Source organism: Panulirus ornatus, chromosome 7 (genome assembly GCF_036320965.1).
Source record: "Panulirus ornatus isolate Po-2019 chromosome 7, ASM3632096v1, whole genome shotgun sequence".
Lineage (NCBI taxonomy): Eukaryota > Metazoa > Arthropoda > Malacostraca > Decapoda > Palinuridae > Panulirus > Panulirus ornatus.
Window position 1 is genome coordinate 30,696,397 of NC_092230.1, and position 26,097 is coordinate 30,722,493.

The following is a 26,097-nucleotide window of genomic DNA, read 5'->3' on the forward strand; positions in this document are numbered from 1 at the left end:
CCCAAGCTTTTGACGGGGATGGCTGAAGCCCCTACTTTGAAAAGTTTGGGTTGGGGGGGACCCCATTTTGTTTTAGACCTACTAGTAAAGAATTGTAGTATGTTGTGAAAGCTACCGCCGCCCATAACGAACCATGTAGAGTGTCCTGGAAGACACCAGCACCCGTGTTTGGCTGCATGATCTCGTAATTATATTTCTTGCCCTTTGGGGCATAATAGTAGAATGAAATAAACATAAGCATGAAATAAGTAACTTGATAAGAAACATGCAAGGAAATGGTGGAAGAATGGCGTAAAATCAATTAGACATGGATAATGCAGACAACATACAGAAATGTGTAATTATAATTTGGTAATTGCATATACACCCTTAAATATGTATATTTGCATATATGTGTACATTTCCAAATATGCATGTTTTTTTCATGAGCTTTTTTCTTGTTCCACCTACTGGATAAATTTCATTAATTCGCAGATTTCTTGTTTTCAATAAAACTGAGAATTTCTTTTGCACGTAAAAGTCTTGTTCCAAGTGTGATTGAGATATAAAGGCGAAGTAAATCTTAGCACAGAAAGTGGACATTAGTAACTTTATTGCTAAATAGATTTACCAGTCCTTTGAATTACTTAGAGAATTCTCCTTGGAAAATCGTGAATCCATCCCCACATAACGTGGTTTTATTTGGTAAAACTATGCGTTCTTTAGAATTTTATAATATTTTGACTAAAGGAACCTTAGTTCTTTAGTGAAACCCTTGGAAATGGCGATGTTTATCAACGACTGTAAAGCCATATTTCGTCAGTTCTAAAGGCAAGTATATCAAATCCGAGGAAGTATTTCTCTTTCTCTCTTTCTAAAAGTCTTAATTGAAGATGTGATGAAATAATGAGATTTTAAACCCATAGTTGAGCTAGGGATACCAAGAGACAATGAGCACGTGACGAGATAGACGTCAAAGTCTAGGCACGTCAACGTTTAGGGCATTGGATGGCTACTGAACGGTGGTGCATCGTAACAAGTTGGTCGCCAACATCTTGGTATGTCTATGTATCTCAGACGTTTCGAAGAGAAAATTGGTGAATCTCGTGACTGGAGATTATGAAGTGATTTAATGTGCACGTTTGTTCGGCACATAGTAGTGATGGCGGCTGTTTATTGTTCCCTCTAGGACGTGGGGTCGCACGCTTTGCTGGTAAGTTATTCACCATTTTCAGTATGATGACCAGACTACTTTACTACTGCCCCAGCCATTAACATGAATAATGCCAACGTTATATATATATATATATATATATATATATATATATATATATATATATATATATATAACGAAAGGAAAAATCCATTAACCTTCGACCTTAATTTTTTTTTGCCTCCGAATTACAAAGTTTCGTGTACCCAGCTTGGTAGTTCATCATCAAGCAGACTCCCGTGTACTAGATGATATTTATATTATTCGACCGTGATACCTGTGGATTTTTTTTTATGATTTTTGCATTAATAATTCATTGCGAGATTTTATTTAGCGTACCTCGTACTGCCACAAGGTGAAGAAACCACAAAGGTGGAGCTTTAGACAAGAGGGGAACCGAGGTAAAACCACTGGTGTTCAGTGTTCGGACTTTTGTTGTCACTCATCACAATAACTCAGCTAATGTCCTAATATCATATGACCAAATATCTTTCCTCAATCTACGAGGATACTCGCAGTAAATGTCTTGAAGACTACAGCAAAATATCCATTTGACACTTTGTTCAGACTCGCTAGAGCTTTATTCGGTTTGTAAATAGATTTTTAAACAAAGAAAACTATTGAATAATGTGACTTGCCTTTAGGGTTTGGCAAAGGGTAATTCCCTTGTTATTAAGAAGACACAGCCCAGTGGATGGAACCAGGCTTAGTAAATTTTGTAGGTTAGACTGACTGAATCTAGTTCTTTCAAAAATGTGTGGTAAATTCAGGTACCTATGAACTTAATGGGAATGAACTGTGGCAGAAAAGGACCTTTTCCAAACACTTGGTCAAGTTCTAATACAAGTGTAGATAGTTTAACTTGCTGGTTCCATCTCACCCCATGCGGGGCACTGTCCATTGGATGATGTTTCTTTACTAATGGAGAATGTCATTCATTACAAGACTATGTCATCTTTAGCATTCAGACTGCCAAGATATGTTTTTGCTTTCTCGTGCTTAGAATTATACTTTATTTACCCCCCACATTTTCCCATTCTCTCATAACCGTATTTGCTATCTGGTTATTAATGAATAATAAGGATTGTAGGAGGTAGTGTAAAAACCATACCTTAAATTCCATAGTTATATACTAAATAAAGTTTCTACAAGAGCACAACAAAATGCCTAGAACTAGAGCACATGCATGTTTCCTGATGAATTACTGTTTTTGAATTGCCATGATTACTGTTATTATTTAGAAATTTTTTCAACTTCATTAAATTAATGTTTACTAGTACGAATGTGAATTATTTCAGGAATACTGTACCCGGAACAGCTTGTGATTGTACCCTCTTCTTTACATTAATATTAAAGGTAGAGTATTTTAATTCAGTGTCAGAACTAGCTCTTGGAAATGACTATGTTTGTTTTAGGTGCTTTATATAGTTCATTATTATCACAAAAATACCTATGTAGTGTATTTGTTTTACTAGACAATATTAATCAAGACCAGTCATATATCATGGAATAGGTAGAGTTAAAAAAGTAGAAGTTGGTTATACACCTGTAAGAAATAATAAAAGCCCAGGAAAGTTTGCCTAACCTTCTTTGAAGGTGAGATTTATCTTAACTTTTACTAATCAATGTATACCAGTCTCTTGAAAATAAACTGCATCATGATGCCCAGTGTCTGCAAATGGATGACACAGTAGGCAGCACATGAATATTGTGTTGGTGTATTTCTACTCATGTTTCAGTTTCTCCGTGTGGATTTTATTGGTACTGTTGATGTTTTACATGTCTCGCCTATTTTAACATTAATGAGCCAAATATTCTCCCTGATATATGCGTATAACCTCAGTAGCCTTAATTGATATAGTTTGATGAAATATAGAGTTCCAGTCATGCTTTGTAGGAATTTCTGTAATCAAAACAAATCATATAAAGCACCTAAAACATAAGTAGCCATATTCCAAAGTTAGTTTGATAAAGAGTTAAAACACATTTTAAGAATTCTTTTGACATTAGAAATTATAGGGTTAGCAGTAATTAGCATGTCATAAAACTATTTTAAACTTATACTCTTAAGTAGGAGAAAATGTAGATAACAGTTATTTATTTATTAGGTGTTACCAGGTTCCACCTGCATGAAGTTTCACCATGAGTGACAAGTCATCTTTGGTAAGGCTGTATCACTGGGAACACAGTCTCTTTAAAGAATGTTTCAAGTACTACTCTAAAGTTGTGCATCCTTGGTTGCAGGAGCCTTTAGAAAGAGGTCTTAATAACAAGACTCTTCATTAGAAATTGATCCTGGGGTAATAATAGATAAATACTTGTAAATACTAAATGAATAAATACTTGTAAATATGCACACTTTAACACTAGCTTTGGATATTGGGTGATTTTATCAGTTATGCTAGTTTAAAGTATAGAGAATATGGTAAGAGTTTAAGGAGCATGACCGTTTAAATGAGGTGTTAGATACAGTGATAGTAATGAGGGTTATGAATATGGGAAAAATGTGGGGTTAGACAATGTTAAAGTTAGTGAAACACCTCTAGAAACTCAACAGGATGTGTGAAGACCTTACCTAGCCTCCTTAGCACTTGAAAGTTACCTATATGTTTAATATTCTAGATGAAGTATGCCAGTCACACCCATGACTGAACATGCTGACAGCTGGCGAATGTTTACAGAGAGCAGGCTGAGCAATAAATCAGCCACCATCAAACCTCCTCTCAACCAGCCATTCCATGAGATTCCCAGCAGCAGAAAGTTCAGTGTTAGTGTTATATATTGGGGTTGACATAACCCTGAAATATGCCAAAATTAGCCAAAATTTATAAGAATAATTACATGCCATCCAAATTGCCTGACTTGTGATCAGGTGAGCTGGTAGAACAACGATTGTCATAAAGAAAAATATTTGACATTTGTGCTTTCATCAGATCATACTTTCAGACACTGATAAACATCTTAATTGGCGAAACATAATTGGAAAACTATGCAAAATGATAAATCATTGTAAAAGAATAATAAAACAACCCCAAAAAAGCAAGTGAATAGGGCTTAACCTAACCAGAGAGAAATTTAAACTTTGGGATTATATTGTTCAATAGCATTATGTGCTGAAAATATCTGGATGTTGACACATCTCCCTGGTGGTGGTGGTGGTGTCACCTCTTTAGTGTAGCAGTTTGGTAAACTTGCTTTCTATATGAGGATAAAGTTCACCAAGTTCCACATGGCTTCATTAGTTTTAAAGGTGTTTGATTAGCTTCCTTATGATATTTGGTGTGATATTCTCATACAGTATTTATTTATTGATTTGTCATTATTGATCTCAGCACGTCAATACTTTTACTTGGTTCATAGTTGAGTGATGGTACAATGATTGATACCTTGTTTCAGTATTTATTCAACTTCATTACACATGTGTCATACTAGGCAAAAGGATGGAGAAGCTCACTAGCACTGATGAGAATGCTGGAGTGTTAGGAGATGGTAATGTTGGACTGATGTTAATGTATTCAAATGCTGATGGACTGATAGCTAGTGGTAGAGGTGGAATGCAAGGATTGGATAAGGAAAAGTGCACTTAATATTGGAGTTTTGGTAACTAAGCATACCTGCTTCACCCAGAGGAGTACATGATATCATGAAAGGAAAGAGAAGGTGAAGGAGGAGGAGGATTAACCCTCTTAATGAAAGTTAACTTGGAAGTTGCAAGAAACTGTGGAAGATAGCCCATTCAATCAGTTAATAATAGGATGAATAACTGTAGGGAAGAAGAGAACAGTGGCATTAATATTATGCAATCCTTCATAGAATTGCAGTGAGCCAGAACGAATACATGGTTTATAACATTGAAGGAACAGGATGGTCCATACAGTAGTGAAACACTCAGTGAATGGAGATGATAAAGTAATGATAATCGGGGATTTCAGTTATAAAGAAATAAATGGAATTTGGATTTCTAAAGTGATAGGGAGTCATGGAGACAATATTTAGGATATATACAGGAAAATCTATGCCATGTTAGTGATCATCTAAGGATGAGAGGGATTAACACTATGCAAGCATTCCACCAATCCTCAGGCACGTTCACCATGAGTCATACATACATTAGATATCCTTACCAACCAGTCAACAACACAGTCACCCACTTTTTTAATAAATTCCACTGCAATACCATCCAAACCCACTGCCTTGCTGGCTTTCATCTTCCGCAAAGCTTTTACTACCTCTTCTCTGTTTACCAAATCATTCTCCCTAACCCTCTCACTTTGCACACCACCTTGACCAAAACACCCTATATCTGCCACTCTACCATCAAACACATTCAGCAAACCTTCAAAATACTCACTCCATCTCCTTTTCACATCACCACATGTTATCACCTCCTCATTTACCTCTTTCACTGATGTTCCCATATGTTCCTTTGTCTTACGCACTTTATTTACCTCCTTCCAAAACATATTTTTATTCTCCCTAAAATTTAATGATACTCTCACCCCAATTCTCGTTTGCACTCTTTTTCACCTCTTGCACCTTTCTCTTGACCTCCTGCCTCTTTCTTTTATACATCTCCCAGCCATTTGCATTATTTCCCTGCAAAAATCGTCCATATGCCTCTCCTCTTTCACTAACAATCTTAATTCTTCCTCCCACAACTCACAGCCCTTTCTAATCTGCCCACCTCCCATGCTTCTCATACCACAAGCATCTTTTGCACAAGCCATCACTGCTACCCTAGATACATCCCATTCCTCCCCCACTCCCCTTACGTCCTTTGTTCTCACCTTTTTCCATTCTGTACCCAGTGTCTCTTGGTACTTCCTCACACAAGTCTCCTTCCCAAGCCCACTTACTCTCACCACTATCTTCACCCCAACATTCTCTCTTCCTTTCTGAAAACCTCTACATATCTTCACCTTCGCTTCCACAAGATAATGATCAGACATCCCTCCAGTTGTACCTCTCAGCACATTAACATCCAAAAGTCTCTCTCGCACGCCTATCAATTAACACATAATCCAATAACGCTCTCTGACCATCTCTCCTACTTACATATTTATACTTATGTATATCTCTCTTTTTAAACCAGGTATTCCCAGTCACCAGTCCTTTTTCAGCACATAAATCTACAAGCTCTTCAACATTTCCATTTACAACACTGGACACCCCATGTACACCAATTATTCCCTCAACTTCCACATTACTCACATTTGCATTCAAATCACCCATTACTATAACCCAGTCTCGTGCATCAAAACTACTAACACACTCACTCAGGTGCTCCCAAAACACTTGCCTCTCATGATCTTTCTTCTCATGCCCAGGTGCATATGCACCAGTAATCACCCATCTCTCCCCATCCACTTTCAGTTTTACCCATATCAATCTAAAGTTTACTTTCTTACACTCTATCACAAACTCCCACCACTCCTGTTTCAGTAGTGCTACTCCTTCCCTTGCTCTTGTCCTCTCACTAACCCCTGACTGTACTCCCAAGACATTCCCAAACCGCTCTTCCCCTTTACCCTTGAGCTTCGTTTCACTCATAACCAAAACATCCAGGTTCCTTTCCTCAAACATACTACCTATCTCTCCTTTTTCTCCTCTTGGTTATGGCCACACATATTTAGACACCCCAATCTGAGCCTTCGAGGAGGATGAGCACTCCCCGCGTGACCCCTTTTGTTTCCCCGTTTAGAAAGTTGAAATACAAGGAGGAGAGGGTTTCTAGCCCCCCGCTCCCATTCCCTTTAGTCGCCTTCTACGACACGTGAGGAATGCATGGGAAGTGTTCTTTCTCCCCATCCCCAGGGATATATATATATATATATATATATATATATATATATATATATATATATATATTTTTTTTTTTTTTTTTTTTTTTTTTTGCCGCTGTCTCCCGCGTTTGCGAGGTAGCACAAGGAAACAGACGAAAGAAATGGCCCAACCCACCCCCATACACATGTATATACATACGTCCACACACGCAAATATACATACCTACACAGCTTTCCATGGTTTACCCCAGATGCTTCACATGCCCTGATTCAATCCACTAACAGCACGTCAACCCCAGTATACCACATCGATTCAATTCACTCTATTCCTTGCCCTTCTTTCACCCTCCTGCATGTTCAGGCCCCGATCACACAAAATCTTTTTCACTCCATCTTTCCACCTCCAATTTGGTCTCCCACTTCTCCTCGTTCCCTCCACCTCCGACACATATATCCTCTTGGTCAATCTTTCCTCACTCATTCTCTCCATGTGCCCAAACCATTTCAAAACACCCTCTTCTGCTCTCTCAACCACGCTCTTTTTATTTCCACACATCTCTCTTACCCTTACGTTATTTACTCAATCAAACCACCTCGCACCACACATTGTCCTCAAACATCTCATTTCCAGCACATCCATCCTCCTGCACACAACTCTATCCATAGCCCACACCTCACAACCATACAACATTGTTGGAACCACATAGCCCACACCTCACAACCATACAACATTGTTGGAACCACTATTCCTTCAAACATACCCATTTTTGCTTTCCGAGATAATGTTCTCGACTTCCACACATTCTTCAAGGCTCCCAGGATTTTCACCCCCTCCCCCACCCTATGATCCACTTCCGCTTCCATGGTTCCATCCGCTGCCAGATCCGCTCCCAGATATCTAAAACACTTTACTTCCTCCAGTTTTGCTCCATTCAAACTTACCTTCCAATTGACTTGACCCTCAACCCTACTGTACCTAATAACCTTGCTCTTATTCACATTTACTCTTAACTTTCTTCTTTCACACACTTTACCAAACTCAGTCACCAGCTTCTGCAGTTTCTCACATGAATCAGCCACCAGCGCTGTATCATCAGCGAACAACAACTGACTCACTTCCCAAGCTCTCTCATCCCCAACAGACTTCATACTTGCCCCTCTTTCCAAAACTCTTGCATTTACCTCCCTAACAACCCCATCCATAAACAAATTAAACAACCATGGAGACATCACACACCCCTGCCACAAACCTACATTCACTGAGAACCAATCAGTTTCCTCTCTTCCTACACGTACACATGCCTTACATCCTCGATAAAAACTTTTCACTGCTTCTAACAACTTGCCTCCCACACCATATATTCTTAATACCTTCCACAGAGCATCTCTATCAACTCTATCATATGCCTTCTCCAGATCCGTAAATGCTACATACAAATCCATTTGCTTTTCTAAGTATTTCTCACATACATTCTTCAAAGCAAACACCTGATCCACACATCCTCTACCACTTCTGAAACCACACTGCTCTTCCCCAATCTGATGCTCTGTACATGCCTTCACCCTCTCAATCAATACCCTCCCATATAATTTACCAGGAATACTCAACAAACTTATACCTCTGTAATTTGAGCACTCACTCTTATCCCCTTTGCCTTTGTACAATGGCACTATGCACGCATTCCGCCAATCCTCAGGCACCTTACCCTGAGTCATACATACATTAAATAACCTTACCAACCAGTCAATAATACAGTCTCCCCCTTTTTTTGATAAATTCCACTGCAATACCATCCAAACCTGCTGCCTTGCCGGCTTTCATCTTCTCTGTTTACCAAATCATTTTCCCTAACCCTCTCACTTTGCACACCACCTCGACCAAAACACCCTATATCTGCCACTCTATCATCAAACACATTCAACAAACCTTCAAAATACTCACTCCATCTCCTTCTCACATCACCACTACTTGTTATCACCTCCCCATTTGCGCCCTTCACTGAAGTTCCCATTTGCTCCCTTGTCTTACGCACTTTATTTACCTCCTTCCAGAACATCTTTTTATTCTCCCTAAAATTTAATGATACTCTCTCACCCCAACTCTCATTTGCCCTCTTTTTCACCTCTTGCACCTTTCTCTTGACCTCCTGTCTTACTTTTATACATCTCCCTCTCAATTGCATTTTTTCCCTGCAAAAATCATCCAAATGCCTCTCTCTTCTCTTTCACTAATACTCTTACTTCTTCATCCCACCACTCACTACCCTTTCTAATCAACCCACCTCCCACTCTTCTCATGCCACAAGCATCTTTTGCGCAATCCATCACTGATTCCCTAAATACATCCCATTCCTCCCCCACTCCCCTTACTTCCATTGTTCTCACCTTTTTCCATTCTGTACTCAGTCTCTCCTGGTACTTCCTCACACAAGTCTCCTTCCCAAGCTCACTTACTCTCACCACCCTCTTCACCCCAACATTCACTCTTCTTTTCTGAAAACCCATACAAATCTTCACCTTAGCCTCCACAAGATAATGATCAGACATCCCTCCAGTTGCACCTCTCAGCACATTAACATCCAAAAGTCTCTCTTTCGCGCGCCTGTCAATTAACACATAATCCAATAACGCTCTCTGGCCATCTCTCCTACTTACATACGTATACTTATGTATGTCTCGCTTTTTAAACCAGGTATTCCCAATCACCAGTCCTTTTTCAGCACATAAATCTACAAGCTCTTCACCATTTCCATTTACAACACTGAACACCCCATGTATACCAATTATTCCCTCAACTGCCACATTACCCACCTTTGCATTCAAATCACCCATCACTATAACCCGGTCTCGTGCATCAAAACCACTAACTAGTGGAGCACGGAATGAGTCAGACCACATTGGAAAGATCTTTTGATCCTACTTTTCCTGGGCTATAAAAGGATTCCAGACTGTTCCCACGATCTGTTACAGATCCGCTACAGGCGAGCGTTACAGACATGAAGGAGACGTTACAGGCCAAACCATGAAGGGGGCGCTGCTCTCCACCAGCCTCTCGAAGCCCCTTACGATGTGTCCAGCCCCAACTATTCCAAGTTGCCGCTCGGGGAGTCCCAGTAGCAGAGTTCAACGTGGAGACAACACCAGCCACCAACACCTTTGGCTTAAGCGTCGCGTCATGAGAAGAACCATCATAATGGAGTTGCACGGACTGTGATCCTTGCTGTGGTTACAAGAATGTTCTTCCGCCCACCAGTGATGCTACTACGTTTGTGAATCAAGAACCATTGCAACACAAACCTTGCCAGGTGGTAGAGTGTCCCGCAGTGTATTGAGACAGACTTCCCCAGAACTTTTTTAAAGGGGAAGTAAATGTTTATAGTTGTGTTACTGGAGTGATAGTTTTCATACATGGTGCTTTGACAAGAAAATAGTGAAATTGGAAAAAATGTAGCTTAGACATTGAAGCTTATTGATACAATGGTTAAATTGATGAGAACTGCTATTGACGTTTGTGAATAAATTATACATTTCCCTTTTCCATAGCCAGAGGTTGAACCATTATGGGACATTCATTTTTTCATTTCATTTCAAGCTAGAAGTTTCAGTTTTCTAAATTGTTTCTTACATTTTTCATATGTATATATAGGTATATGGGTGTGTGTGTGTATATGTGTGTATGTGTATGTATATATGTATATGTATTTTTTTTTTTTTTTCTTTTGTCGCTGTCTCCCGCGTTTGCGAGGTAGCGCAAGGAAACAGACGAAAGAAATGGCCCAACCCACCCCCATACACATGTATATACATATGTCCGCACACGCAAATATACATACCTACACAGCTTTCCATGGTTTACCCCAGACGCTTCACATGCCTTGATTCAATCCACTGACAGCACGTCAACCCCGGTATACCACATCGCTCCAATTCACTCTATTCCTTGCCCTCCTTTCACCCTCCTGCATGTTCAGGCCCCGATCACACAAAATCTTTTTCACTCCATCTTTCCACCTCCAATTTGGTCTCCCTCTTCTCCTCGTTCCCTCCACGTCCGACACATATATTCTCTTGGTCAATCTTTCCTCACTCATTCTCTCCATGTGCCCAAACCATTTCAAAACACCCTCTTCTGCTCTCTCAACCACGCTCTTTTTATTTCCACACATCTCTCTTACCCTTACGTTACTTACTCGATCAAACCACCTCACACCACACATTGTCCTCAAACATCTCATTTCCAGCACATCCATCCTCCTGCGCACAACTCTATCCATAGCCCACGCCTCGCAACCATACAACATTGTTGGAACCACTATTCCTTCAAACATACCCATTTTTGCTTTCCGAGATAATGTTCTCGACTTCCACACATTCTTCAAGGCTCCCATAATTTTCGCCCCCTCCCCCACCCTATGATCCACTTCCGCTTCCATGGTTCCATCCGCTGCCAGATCCACTCCCAGATATCTAAAACACTTCACTTCCTCCAGTTTTTCTCCATTCAAACTCACCTCCCAATTGACTTGACCCTCAACCCTACTGTACCTAATAACCTTGCTCTTATTCACATTTACTCTTAACTTTCTTCCTTCACACACTTTACCAAACTCAGTCACCAGCTTCTGCAGTTTCTCACATGAATCAGCCACCAGCGCTGTATCATCAGCGAACAACAACTGACTCACTTCCCAAGCTCTCTCATCCCCAACAGACTTCATACTTGCCCCTCTTTCCAAAACTCTTGCATTGACCTCCCTAACAACCCCATCCATAAACAAATTAAACAACCATGGAGACATCACACACCCCTGCCGCAAACCTACATTCACTGAGAACCAATCACTTTCCTCTCTTCCTACACGTACACATATGTATATGTATATATATATATATATATATTATCCCTGGGGATAGGGGTGAAAGAATACTTCCCACGCATTCCTCGTGTGTCGTAGAAAGCGACTAGAGGGGACGGGAGCGGGGGGCCAGAAATCCTCCCCTCGTATTTTTTAACTTTCTAAAATGGGAAACAGAAGAAGGAGTCACGCGGGGAGTGCTCATCCTCCTCGAAGGCTCAGACTGGGGTGTCTAAATGTGTGTGGATGTAACCAAGATGTGAAAAAGGAGAGATAGGTAGTATGTTTGAGGAAAGGAACCCGGATGTTTTGGCTCTGAGTGACACGAAGCTCAAGGGTAAAGGGGAAGAGTGGTTTGGGAATGTCTTGGGAGTAAAGTCAGGGGTTAGTGAGAGGACAAGAGCAAGGGAAGGAGTAGCAGTACTCCTGAAATAGGAGTTGTTGGAGTATGTGATAGAATGTAAGAAAGTAAATTCTCGATTAATATGGGTAAAACTGAAAGTTGGTGGAGAGAGATGGGTGATTATTGGTGCATATGCACCTGGGCATGAGAAGAAAGATCATGAGAGGCAAGTGTTTTGGGAGCAGCTGAATATATATATATATATATATATATATATATATATATATATATATATATATATATATATATATATATATATATATCTCACATCACCACTACTTGTTATCACCTCCCCATTTGCGCCCTTAAATGAAGTTCCCATTTGCTCCCTTGTCTTACGCACTTTATTTACCTCCTTCCAGAACATCTTTTTATTCTCCCTAAAATTTAATGATACTCTCTCACCCCAACTCTCATTTGCCCTTTTTTTCACCTCTTGCACCTTTCTCTTGACCTCCTGTCTCTTTCTTTTATACGTCTCCCACTCAGTTTCATTTTTTCCCTGCAAAAATCATCCAAATGCCTCTCTCTTCTCTTTCACTAATACTCTTACTTCTTCATCCCACCACTCACTACCCTTTCTAATCAACCCATCTCCCACTCTTCTCATGCCACAAGCATCTTTTGCGCAATCCATCACTGATTCCCTAAATACATCCCATTCCTCCCCCACTCCCCTTACTTCCATTGTTCTCACCTTTTTCCATTCTGTACTCAGTCTCTCCTGGTACTTCCTCACACAAGTCTCCTTCCCAAGCTCACTTACTCTCACCACCCTCTTCACCCCAACATTCACTCTTCTTTTCTGAAAACCCATACAAATCTTCACCTTAGCCTCCACAAGATAATGATCAGACATCCCTCCAGTTGCACCTCTTAGCACATTAACATCCAAAAGTCTCTCTTTCGCGTGCCTGTCAATTAACACGTAATCCAATAACGCTCTCTGGCCATCTCTCCTACTTACATAAGTATACTTATGTATATCTCGCTTTTTAAACCAGGTATTCCCAATCATCAGTCCTTTTTCAGCACATAAATCTACAAGCTCTTCACCATTTCCATTTACAACACTCAACACCCCATGTATACCAGTTATTCCCTCAACTGCCACATTACTCACCTTTGCATTCAAATCACCCAACACTATAACCCGGTCTCGTGCATCAAAACCACTAACACACTCATTCAGCTGCTCCCAAAACACTTGCCTCTCATGATCTTTCTTCTCATGCCCAGGTGCATATGCACCAATAATCACCCATCTCTCTCCATCAACTTTCAGTTTTACCCATATTAATCGAGAATTTACTTTCTTACATTCTATCACATACTTCCACAACTCCTGTTTCAGGAGTACTGCTACTCCTTCCCTTGCTCTTGTCCTCTCACTAACCCCTGACTTTACTCCCAAGACATTCCCAAACCACTCTTCCCCTTTACCCTTGAGCTTCGTTTCACTCAGAGCCAAAACATCCAGGTTCCTTTCCTCAAACATACTACCTTTCTCTCCTTTTTTCACATCTTGGTTACATCCACACACATTTAGGCACCCCAATCTGAGCCTTCGAGGAGGATGAGCACTCCCCGCGTGACTCCTTCTTCTGTTTCCCATTTTAGAAAGTTAAAAAAATACAAGGAGGGGAGGATTTCTGGCCCCCCGCTCCCGTCCCCTCTAGTCGCTTTCTACGACACGCGAGGAATGCGTGGGAAGTATTCTTTCACCCCTATCCCCAGGGATAATATACATATATATATATATACACATACACACACATACACACACACACGTACACATACACATCATCAGCATCACGGGACCTCTGCCAAGTCTGCCTCGTGCTACTCGACCTACCTTACTTTATTTCTTCTTTATAATAATTCTAATTCAGACTTCCCCAAAACTTTTTTTTTTTTTAAAGGGGAAGTAAATGTTTATAGTTGTGTTACTGGAGTGATAGTTTCATACATAGTGTTTTGACAAGAAAATAGTGAAATTGGAGAAAAAAATGTAGCTTAGACATTGAAGCTTATTGATACAGTGGTTAAATTGATGAGAACTACTATTGACGTTTGTGTAAATAAATTATACATTTCCTTTTTCCATAGCCAGAGGTTGAACCATTATGTGACATTCATTTTTTCATTCATTTCAAGCTAGAAGTTTCAGTTTTCTAAATTGTTTCTTACATTTTTCATATGTATATATATGTATGTGTGTGTGTGTGTATATGTGCGTGTGTATGTGTATGTGTATATGTATATATATATGTATATTATCCCTGGGGATAGGGGTGAAAGAATGCTTCCCACGTGTTCCTCGCGTGTCGTAGAAAGCGACTAGAGGGGACGGGAGCGGGGGGGCCAGAAATCCTCCCCTCCTTGTATTAACTTTCTAAAATGGGAAATATATATATATATATATATATATATATATATATATATATATATATATATATATATATATATATTTTTTTTTTTTTTTTTTTTTTTTTTTTTTGCCGCTGTCTCCCGCGTTTGTGAGGTAGCACAAGGAAACAGACGAAAGAAATGGCCCAACCCACCCCCATACACATGTATATACATACGTCCACACACGCAAAATATACATACCTACACAGCTTTCCATGGTTTACCCCAGACGCTTCACATGCCCCGATTCAATCCACTGACAGCACATCAACCCCGGTATACCACATCGCTCCAATTCACTCTATTCCTTGCCCTCCTTTCACCCTCCTGCATGTTCAGGCCCCGATCACACAAAATCTTTTTCACTCCATCTTTCCACCTCCAATTTGGTCTCCAACTTCTCCTCGTTCCCTCCACCTCCGACACATATATCCTCTTGGTCAATCTTTCCTCACTCATTCGCTCCATGTGCCCAAACCATTTCAAAACACCCTCTTCTGCTCTCTCAACCACGCTCTTTTTATTTCCACACATCTCTCTTACCCTTACGTTACTTACTCAATCAAACCACCTCACACCACACATTGTCCTCAAACATCTCATTTCCAGCACATCCATCCTCCTGCGCACAACTCTATCCATAGCCCACACCTCGCAACCATACAACATTGTTGGAACCACTATTCCTTCAAACATACCCATTTTTGCTTTCCGAGATAATGTTCTCGACTTCCACACATTCTTCAAGGCTCCCAGGATTTTCGACCCCTCCCCCACCCTATGATCCACTTCCACTTCCATGGTTCCATCCGCTGCCAGATCCACTCCCAGATATGTAAAACACTTTACTTCCTCCAGTTTTTCTCCATTCAAACATACCTCCCAATTGACTTGACCCTCAACCCTACTGTACCTAATAACCTTGCTCTTATTCACATTTACTCTTAACTTTCTTCTTTCACACACTTTACCAAACTCAGTCACCAGCTTCTGCAGTTTCTCACATGAATCAGCCTCCAGCGCTGTATCATCAGCGAACTACAACTGACTCACTTCCTAAGCTCTCTCATCCCCAACAGACTTCATACTTGCCCCTCTTTCCAAAACTCTTGCATTTACCTCCCTAACAACCCCATCCATAAACAAATTAAACAACCATGGAGACATCACACACCCCTGCCGCAAACCTACATTCACTGAGAACCAATCACTTTCCTCTCTTCCTACACGTACACATGCCTTACATCCTCGATAAAAACTTTTCACTGCTTCTAACAACTTGCCTCCCACACCATATATTCTTAATACCTTCCACAGAGCATCTCTATCAACTCTATCATATGCCTTCTCCAGATCCATAAATGCTACATACAAATCCATTTGCTTTTCTAAGTATTTCTCACATACATTCTTCAAAGCAAACACCTGATCCACACATCCTCTACCACTTCTGAAACCACACTGCTCTTCCCCAATCTGATGCTCTGTACATGCCTTCACCCTCTCAATCAATACCCTCCCATATAATTTACCAGAAATACTCAACAAACTTATGCCTCTGTAATTTGAGCACTCACTCTTATCCCCTTTGCCTTTGTACAATGGCACTATGCACGCATTCTGCCAATCCTCAGGCACCTCACCATGAGTCATACATACATTAGATAACCTTACCAACCAGTCAATAATACAGTCACCCCCTTTTTTAATAAATTCCACTGCAATACCATCCAAACCTGCTGCCTTGCCGGCTTTCATCTTCCGCAAAGCTTTTACTACCTCTTCTCTGTTTGCCAAATCATTTACCCTAACCCTCTCACTTTGCACACCACCTCGACCAAAACACCCTATATCTGCCACTCTATCATCAAACACATTCAACAAACCTTCAAAATACTCACTCCATCTCCTTCTCACATCACCACTACTTGTTATCACCTCCCCATTTGCGTCTTTCACTGAAGTTCCCATTTGCTCCCCTGTCTTACGCACTTTATTTACCTACTTCCAGAACATTTTTTTATTCTCCCTAAAATTTAATGATGCTCTCTCACCCCAACTCTCATTTGCCCTCTTTTTCACCTCTTGCACCTTTCTCTTGACCTCCTGTCTCTTTCTTTTATACATCTCCCACTCAATTGCATTTTTTCCTTGCAAAAATCGTCCAAATGCCTCTCTCTTCTCTTTCACTAATAATCTTACTTCTTCATCCCACCACTCACTACCCTTTCTAATCAACCCACCTCCCACTCTTCTCATGCCACAAGCATCTTTTGCGCAATCCATCACTGATTCCCTAAATCCTTACCAACCAGTCAACAATACAGTCACCCCCTTTTTTAATAAATTCCACTGCAATACCATCCAAACCTGCTGCCTTGCCGGCTTTCATCTTCCGCAAAGCTTTTACTACCTCTTCTCTGTTTACCAACTCATTTTCCCTAACCCTCGCACTTTGCACACCACCTCGACCAAAACACCCTATATCTGCCACTCTTATCATCAAACACATTCAACAAACCTTCAAAATACTCACTCCATCTCCTTCTCACATCACCACTACTTGTTATGACTCATGGTGAGGTGCCTGAGGATTGGCGGAATGCGTGCATAGTGCCATTGTACAAAGGCAAAGGGGATAAGAGTGAGTGCTCAAATTACAGAGGTATAAGTTTGTTGAGTATTCCTGGCAAATTATTTTTTTTTTTTTTTTTTTTTTTTTTTTTTTTATACTTTGTCGCTGTCTCCCGCGTTTGCGAGGTAGCGCAAGGAAACAGACGAAAGAAATGGCCCAACCCCCCCCCCATACACATGTACATACACACGTCCACACACGCAAATATACATACCTACACAGCTTTCCATGGTTTACCCCAGACGCTTCACATGCCTTGATTCACTCCACTGACAGCACGTCAACCCCTGTATACCACATCGCTCCAATTCACTCTATTCCTTGCCCTCCTTACACCCTCCTGCATGTTCAGGCCCCGATCACACAAAATCTTTTTCACTCCATCTTTCCACCTCCAATTTGGTCTCCCTCTTCTCCTCGTTCCCTCCACCTCCGACACATATATCCTCTTGGTCAATCTTTCCTCACTCATTCTCTCCATGTGCCCAAACCATTTCAAAACACCCTCTTCTGCTCTCTCAACCACGCTCTTTTTATTTCCACACATCTCTCTTACCCTTACGTTACTTACTCGATCAAACCACCTCACACCACACATTGTCCTCAAACATCTCATTTCCAGCACATCCATCCTCCTGCGCACAACTCTTTCCATAGCCCACGCCTCGCAACCATACAACATTGTTGGAACCACTATTCCTTCAAACATACCCATTTTTGCTTTCCGAGATAATGTTCTCGACTTCCACACATTTTTCAAGGCTCCCAGAATTTTCGCCCCCTCCCCCACCCTATGATCCACTTCTGCTTCCATGGTTCCATCCGCTGACAGATCCACTCCCAGATATCTAAAACACTTCACTTCCTCCAGTTTTTCTCCATTCAAACTCACCTCCCAATTGACTTGACCCTCAACCCTACTGTACCTAATAACCTTGCTCTTATTCACATTTACTCTTAACTTTCTTCTTCCACACACTTTACCAAACTCAGTCACCAGCTTCTGCAGTTTCTCACATGAATCAGCCACCAGCGCTGTATCATCAGCGAACAACAACTGACTCACTTCCCAAGCTCTCTCATCCCCAACAGACTTCATACTTGCCCCTCTTTCCAGGACTCTTGCATTTACCTCCCTAACAACCCCATCCATAAACAAATTAAACAACCATGGAGACATCACACACCCCTGCCGCAAACCTACATTCACTGAGAACCAATCACTTTCCTCTCTTCCTACACGTACACATGCCTTACATCCTCGATAAAAACTTTTCACTGCTTCTAACAACTTGCCTCCCACACCATATATTCTTAATACCTTCCACAGAGCATCTCTATCAACTCTATCATATGCCTTCTCCAGATCCATAAATGCTACATACAAATCCATTTGCTTTTCTAAGTATTTCTCACATACATTCTTCAAAGCAAACACCTGATCCACACATCCTCTACCACTTCTGAAACCACACTGCTCTTCCCCAATCTGATGCTCTGTACATGCCTTCACCCTCTCAATCAATACCCTCCCATATAATTTACCAGGAATACTCAACAAACTTATACCTCTGTAATTTGAGCACTCACTCTTATCCCCTTTGCCTTTGTACAATGGCACTATGCACGCATTCCGCCAATCCTCAGGCACCTCACCATGAGTCATACATACATTAAATAACCTTACCAACCAGTCAACAATACAGTCACCCCCTTTTTTAATAAATTCCACTGCAATACCATCCAAACCTGCTGCCTTGCCGGCTTTCATCTTCCGCAAAGCTTTTACTACCTCTTCTCTGTTTACCAAATCATTTTCCCTAACCCTCTCACTTTGCACACCACCTCGACCAAAACACCCTATATCTGCCACTCTGTCATCAGACACATTCAACAAACCTTCAAAATACTCATTCCATCTCCTCACATCACCACTACTTGTTATCACCTCCCCATTTACGCCCTTCACTGAAGTTCCCATTTGCTCCCTTATCTTACGCACCCTATTTACCTCCTTCCAGAACATCTTTTTATTCTCCCTAAAATTTACTGATAGTCTCTCACCCCAACTCTCATTTGCCCTTTTTTTCACCTCTTGCACCTTTCTCTTGACCTCCTGTCTCTTTCTTTTATACTTCTCCCACTCAATTGCATTTTTTCCCTGCAAAAATCGTCCAAATGCCTCTCTCTTCTCTTTCACTAATACTCTTACTTCTTCATCCCACCACTCACTACCCTTTCTAAACAGCCCACCTCCCACTCTTCTCATGCCACAAGCATCTTTTGCGCAATCCATCACTGATTCCCTAAATACATCCCATTCCTCCCCCACTCCCCTTACTTCCATTGTTCTCACCTTTTTCCATTCTGTACACAGTCTCTCCTGGTACTTCCCCACACAGGTCTCCTTCCCAAGCTCACTTACTCTCACCACCTTCTTCACCCCAACATTCACTCCTCTTTTCTGAAAACCCATACTAATCTTCACCTTAGCCTCCACAAGATAATGATCAGACATCCCTCCAGTTGCACCTCTCAGCACATTAACATCCAAAAGTCTCTCTTTCGCACGCCTGTCAATTAACACGTAATCCAATAACGCTCTCTGGCCATCTCTCCTACTTACATAAGTATACTTATGTATATCTCGCTTTTTAAACCAGGTATTCCCAATCATCAGTCCTTTTTCAGCACATAAATCTACAAGCTCTTCACCATTTCCATTTACAACACTGAACACCCCATGCATACCAATTATTCCCTCAACTGCCACATTACTCACCTTTGCATTCAAATCACCCATCACTATAACCCGGTCTCGTGCATCAAAACCGCTAACACACTCATTCAGCTGCTCCCAAAACACTTGCCTCTCATGATCTTTCTTCTCATGCCCAGGTGCATATGCACCAATAATCACCCACCTCACTCCATCAACTTTCAATTTTACCCATATTAATCGAGAATTTACTTTCTTACATTCTATCACATACTCCCACAACTCCTGTTTCAGGAGTATTGCTACTCCTTCCCTTGCTCTTGTCCTCTCACTAACCCCTGACTTCACTCCCCAAACATTTCCAAACCACTCTTCCCCTTTACCCTTGAGCTTCGTTTCACTCAGAGCCAAAACATCCAGGTTCCTTTCCTCAAACATACTACCTATCTCTCCTTTTTTCACATCTTGGTTACATCCACACACATTTAGGCACCCCACTTTGAGCCTTCGAGGAGGATGATCACTCCCCTGCGTGACTCCTGGCAAATTATATGGGAGGGTATTGATTGAGAGGGTGAAGGCATGTGCAGAGCATCAGATTGGGGAACAGCAGTGTGGTTTCAGAAGTGGTAGAGGATGTGTGGATCAGGTGTTTGCTTTGAAGAATGTATGTGAGAAATACTTAGAAAAGCAAATGGATTTGTATGTAGCATTTATGGATCTGGAGAAGGCATATGATAGAGATGCTCTGTGGAAGGTATTAAGAATATATGGTGTGGGAGGCAAGTTGTTAGAAGCAGTGAAAAGTTTTTATCGAGGATGTAAGGCATGTGTACGTGTAGGAAGAGAGGAAAGTGATTGGTTCTCAGTGAATGTAGGTTTGCGGCAGGGGTGTGTGATGTCTCCATGGTTGTTTAATTTGTTTATGGATGGGGTTGTTAGGGAGGTGAATGCAAGAGTTTTGGAAAGAGGGGCAAGTATGAAGTCTGTTGGGGATGAGAGAGCTTGGGAAGTGAGTCAGTTGTTTGCTGATGATACAGCGCTGGTGGCTGATTCATGTGAGAAACTGCAGAAGCTGGTGACTGAGTTTGGTAAAGTGTGTGAAAGAAGAAAGTTGAGAGTAAATGTGAATAAGAGCAAGGTTATTAGGTACAGTAGGGTTGAGGGTCAATTCAATTGGGAGGTGAGTTTGAATGGAGAAAAACTGGAGGAAGTGAAGTGTTTTAGATATCTGGGAGTGGATCTGGCAGCGGATGGAACCATGGAAGCGGAAGTGGATCATAGGGTGGGGGAGGGGGCGAAAATTCTGGGAGCCTTGAAGAATGTGTGGAAGTCGAGAACATTATCTCGGAAAGCAAAAATGGGTATGTTTGAAGGAATAGTGGTTCCAACAACGTTGTATGATTGCGAGGCGTGGACTATGGATAGAGTTGTGCGCAGGAGGATGGATGTGCTGGAAATGAGATGTTTGAGGACAATGTGTGGTGCGAGGTGGTTTGATCGAGTAAGTAACGTAAGGATAAGAGAGATGTGTGGAAATAAAAAGAGCGTGGTTGAGAGAGCAGAAGAGGGTGTTTTGAAATGGTTTGGTCACATGGAGAGAATGAGTGAGGAAAGATTGACCAAGAGGATATATGTGTCGGAGGTGGAGGGAATGAGGAGAAGAGGGAGACCAAATTGGAGGTGGAAAGATGGAGTGAAAAAGATTTGTGTGATCAGGGCCTGAACATGCAGGAGGGTGAAAGGAGGGCAAAGAATAGAGTGAATTGGAGCGATGTGGTATACCGGGGTTGACGTGCTGTCAGTGGATTGAATCAAGGCATGTGTATGGGGGTGGGTTGGGCCATTTCTTTCGTCTGTTTCCTTGCGCTACCTCGCAAACGCGGGAGACAGCGACAAAGCAAAAAAAAAAAAGAAAAAAAAAATTTATCCCTGGGGATAGGGGAGAAAGAATACTTCCCACGTATTCCCTGCATGTCGTAGAAGGCGACTAAAAGGGGAGGGAGCGGGTGGCTGGAAATCCTCCCCTCTTTTTTTCTTTTTTTTTTTCTAAAAGAAGGAACAGAGTAGGGGGCCAGGTGAGGATGTTCCCTCAAAGTCCCAGTCCTCTGTTCTTAACGCTACCTCGCTAATACGGGAAATGGCAAATAGTTTGAAAGAAAGAAAGAAAGAAAGATATATATCACAGCTACCTTAGAGAATGAGCGTCTTCTGTACTGCCCATCCCGGATGTTCAAGGTTGTATCTATTGGGATAGTGGTGTAGGGAAAACTTCCTTCATCTACAGGGCTTCCAAGGGTGAATTTCGGGATGATGTTGGTTCAACAGTTGGTATGGACTACCAGACACTGGAGGTGCAGGTGGGTGGTGTGCTTGCAGTACTCCATCTATGGGACACTGCGGGCCAAGAACGGTTTCGGTCCATCACCAAACAGTACTACAGGAAGGCTGATGGTGTGGTGGTCATGTATGACCTTACCAATGAACAGTCCTTTCTGAATGTGGTGGATTGGATAACTTCAGTCAAGGAGACAGCTGGAGAGGATGTGATTGTGATGGTATTGGGGAATAAAGAAGACCTGCAGGCAGATCAGCACATTGATGAGAGTGTAGCGTACAGGCTGGCTAAGGACAATAACTGCTTCATATGTCAGTGCAGTGCTGCAACTGGTAGTGGGGTACAGGAAGCCATATTGCATTTAGCAGCTGTTCTAACCACCCTGCAGGAGCATGACATCATTGCTCCCACAGCCATCACACTTCAAGAGCCACTCAAGAAAAAGATGTGCTGCTGATAAGGCATTAAAGCGAATGTCATCATATTTATCTAGTCATGATTTGTTTAGTAATAGTTGATTTCATGTTACAAGTACTGGACAATAGAATTTACTTATTCAGGCATTGATATGAGCAGTAGTGTTTATAAATGTGTTAGAAATACCATTATATTCCCACCACAGAAAACACTTTCTCAAGGACTAATAATAAAAGTGTTAAAGTGCTGTCATATATATCTTTTTACTTATTAAGTCTAGGAGCGGGGGGCTGGAAATCCTCCCCTCTCATTTTTTTTTTAAATTTTCCAAAAGAAGGAAGAGAGGGGGGCCATGTGAGGATATTCCCTCAAAGGCCCAGTCCTCTGTTCTTAACGCTGCCTAGCTAATGGGGGAAATGGTGAATAGTATGAAAAAAAAAAAAATATATATATATATATATATATATATATATATATATATATATATATATATATATATATATATATGCATACATACATACATACATACATACATACATACATACATATATTCCTATGGGTCCACTCGTAAAATGAAACACGATAAGTTCCCAAGTGCACTTTTGTGTAATAATCACATCATCAGGGGAGACACAAGAGATAAATATTATACTTTGTTGCTGTCTGCTGCGTTAGCGAGGTAGCACAAGGAAACAGACAAAAGAATGGCCCAACCCACCCACATACACATGTATAAACATACACGTCCACACACACACACACATATACATACCTATACATTTCAACGTATACATATATATATACATACACAGACATATACATATATACACATGTACATAATTCATACTTGCTGCCTTTATTCATTCCTGTCGCCACCCCGCCACATGAAATGACAACCCCCTCCCCTCGCATGTGTGCGAGGTAGTGCTAGGGAAAGACCACCAAGGCCACGTTCGTTCACTCAGTCTCTAGCTGTCATGTTTAATGCATCGAAACCACAGCTCCCTCTCCGCATCCAGGTTTTGGTGCTTTACGCATGGCAGCTAGAGAATGAGTGTGAGCCTATATCGCCTTTTTCTTTGTCCATTTCCTGGCCCTACCTCACTGACAAAGGGTGGCAATGCTGTTTTGTGTTGGGCGGGATGGCACCGGGAATGGATGAGGGCGAGTAAGTATAAATATTTACATGTGTATGTATATGTTCACATGTACTTGTGTGTCGATATGTGTGTGTATGAGTGGATTGGTCTTTCTTCCTCTGTTTCCTGGAGCTTCCTCACTAACATGAGAAACAGCGATCAAGTGTAATGAGTAAATGAAATATATATTTATGGTTTGTGGGCAGTTCTTTGAGATATCCCACATATTTATGGAAATAATTGACTGTTGTAAATTTAAAGGTAGACACAGATATAGTGACAAACATTGCTTTGAACTTATAAGATAAAAGCAAATCTAAGTTTGAAAAAAAAGAAAAATTGAAAATAAGAAGACCAAACTTGAGAAGCATATTGTTGTTTTAGCCATAAGTATAATCTGAACTGCTTGCTGATTATATCATGATATCCATAACAGAATGTGAATTGATTGTAATCTTGTTAGATACTTCAGATGTATAACACTGGACATCATTGCTCCCTTTTAGTGTCACTATATATGATTTTATTTATTGACCTGAAAATGTATGTTATATGAATTTTATGAATTATTATTCTCATTGTGATTGCTATCCCTCATTATGTCATTCATAGAAACTCTAGAAAGAGTATGATTCACAGAGATCATCACTTCTTATAGTTTGTCATTACTTGACCTCAGTAGTAGTTGTTTCTCCTAGAGCTGAATACAGCACTTGAGTAACTGAAAACAGTCGGTTGCTTTAAAAAATTCAGTGATTACCCTTATATTTTATTTTTATTGCCAAAGTGCTCCTCATGGGGATTCTTTTGAGAAAAAGTATTGTGAGGTAGTTATGAGTAGTACCATGGTGGACCTAAGTAGCATAACTTTAGGCTGTTTTGGGCACAACCCAAATAAAAAGAATTCAGAAAGTAGCTTCATGAAATTTAAAGATTTTTATTACTTTTTATTGAATAGATATGTGGCCTTATGTCTGAAAGTTTGTTTGTCATGAATTAGAAAATATGTAGATGTATAAAGAGGTGATTTGTTTAAGGCACTGTAATGGTTCAAATGGAAAGAAAATTTGGGGTAAGTGAATGAGGACTAGAAAGCATTAGTTTGATACTGGGCTGCATCTTGAATAAACTAAATAAAGACATATACATTTTATGTTGCCATGTACTGTACTATTTCTTCCAGGTAGCAGCTGTATGGAAGGTCTTGGTGTATGCTGTCATTTGGTGGATTGCTGATAATATTATGGTAGAGTTCATCATGGACTGCGTATGGCTTTCTGTGGTAAGAAATTTCTTGCTTAGTTCAAACTCATGCCTTCTCTTTATTCTCTTAGTGATCTTGAAATTTTGTAACACTGTCATGCTTTGTTTTTGCAGCAGTGTTACCAGTAGCCAAGCTATTCCTTTACTGTAAGTGCTCTTATTTTCTTTTAACAAATATTTCTTTGTCATTTGTATTTACCCGAAGGTGTGAGTGCTCACAGAGTTGTATAAGTGTAAGAAATGTAGGTTTTGAGGAATCAAAAGCATCAGAAAAGAGCACTTGCTCAGTTGTTTAAACATTAATGAAATATGAGGGATATTCATGTATGCAAACTATTATAACGTATGAGGCTCTCAGATGCTCATTCATAGGGACACGGTGACCGTATATTATCCAAGCATCTGTGATATTATGATGTGGATGAGAGGTTGCACCAAGCATTCAGACACCCTAATTCATTCACTAGCTGCTCAAGTCTGTGTTTTGGCCGTGTTACCATCAGGAAGCAAGGAATTATATATATATATATGTATATATGTATATGTTTGGGATGAGAGAGCTTGGGAAGTGAGTCAGTTGTTGTTCGCTGATGATACAGCGCTGGTGGCTGATTCATGTGAGAAACTGCAGAAGCTGGTGACGGAGTTTGGTAAAGTGTGTGGAAGAAGAAAGTTAAGAGTAAATGTGAATAAGAGCAAGGTCATTAGGTACAATAGGGTTGAGGGTCAAGTAAATTGGGAGGTGAGTTTGAATGGAGAAAAACTGGAGGAAGTGAAGTGTTTTAGATATCTGGGAGTGGATCTGGCAGCGGATGGAACCATGGAAGCAGAATTGGACCATAGGGTGGGGGAGGGGGCGAAAATTCTGGGAGCCTTGAAGAATGTGTGGAAGTCGAGAACATTATCTCGGAAAGCAAAAATGGGTATGTTTGAAGGAATA

The 26,097-nt window shown here is 40.8% G+C and overlaps 2 protein-coding genes across 4 annotated transcripts in view; both read left to right on the forward strand.

Moving 5' to 3' along the window:
- Positions 1–613: 613 nt before the first annotated feature.
- Positions 614–26,097, forward strand: part of LOC139749498 (uncharacterized) — a 58,046-nt gene continuing 32,562 nt past the window's right edge. The window contains exons 1-3 of one of the 3 annotated variants that reach the window (XM_071663422.1): positions 906–1,192; positions 2,491–2,548; positions 25,078–25,176. In XM_071663422.1, the coding sequence (XP_071519523.1) occupies positions 25,138–25,176 (39 nt within the window). In that variant the 5' untranslated portion in view covers positions 906–1,192; positions 2,491–2,548; positions 25,078–25,137. Of the gene's footprint in view, positions 815–905; positions 1,193–2,490; positions 2,549–25,077; positions 25,177–26,097 lie in introns of those variants that run through there. The other 2 variants (XM_071663424.1, XM_071663421.1) reach the window with 2 other exon arrangements.
- On the forward strand, positions 22,334–22,795 carry LOC139749316 (EF-hand calcium-binding domain-containing protein 4B-like). The gene has a single exon (XM_071663042.1). It carries the CDS (start codon positions 22,334–22,336, stop codon positions 22,793–22,795), a length of 462 nt encoding a protein of 153 aa, XP_071519143.1.

Bases quoted from the DNA above. Each gene is read 5' to 3' on its own strand.
- LOC139749316 (XM_071663042.1), top strand. From the start codon at position 22,334: ATGGACTACCAGACACTGGAGGTGCAGGTGGGTGGTGTGCTTGCAGTA.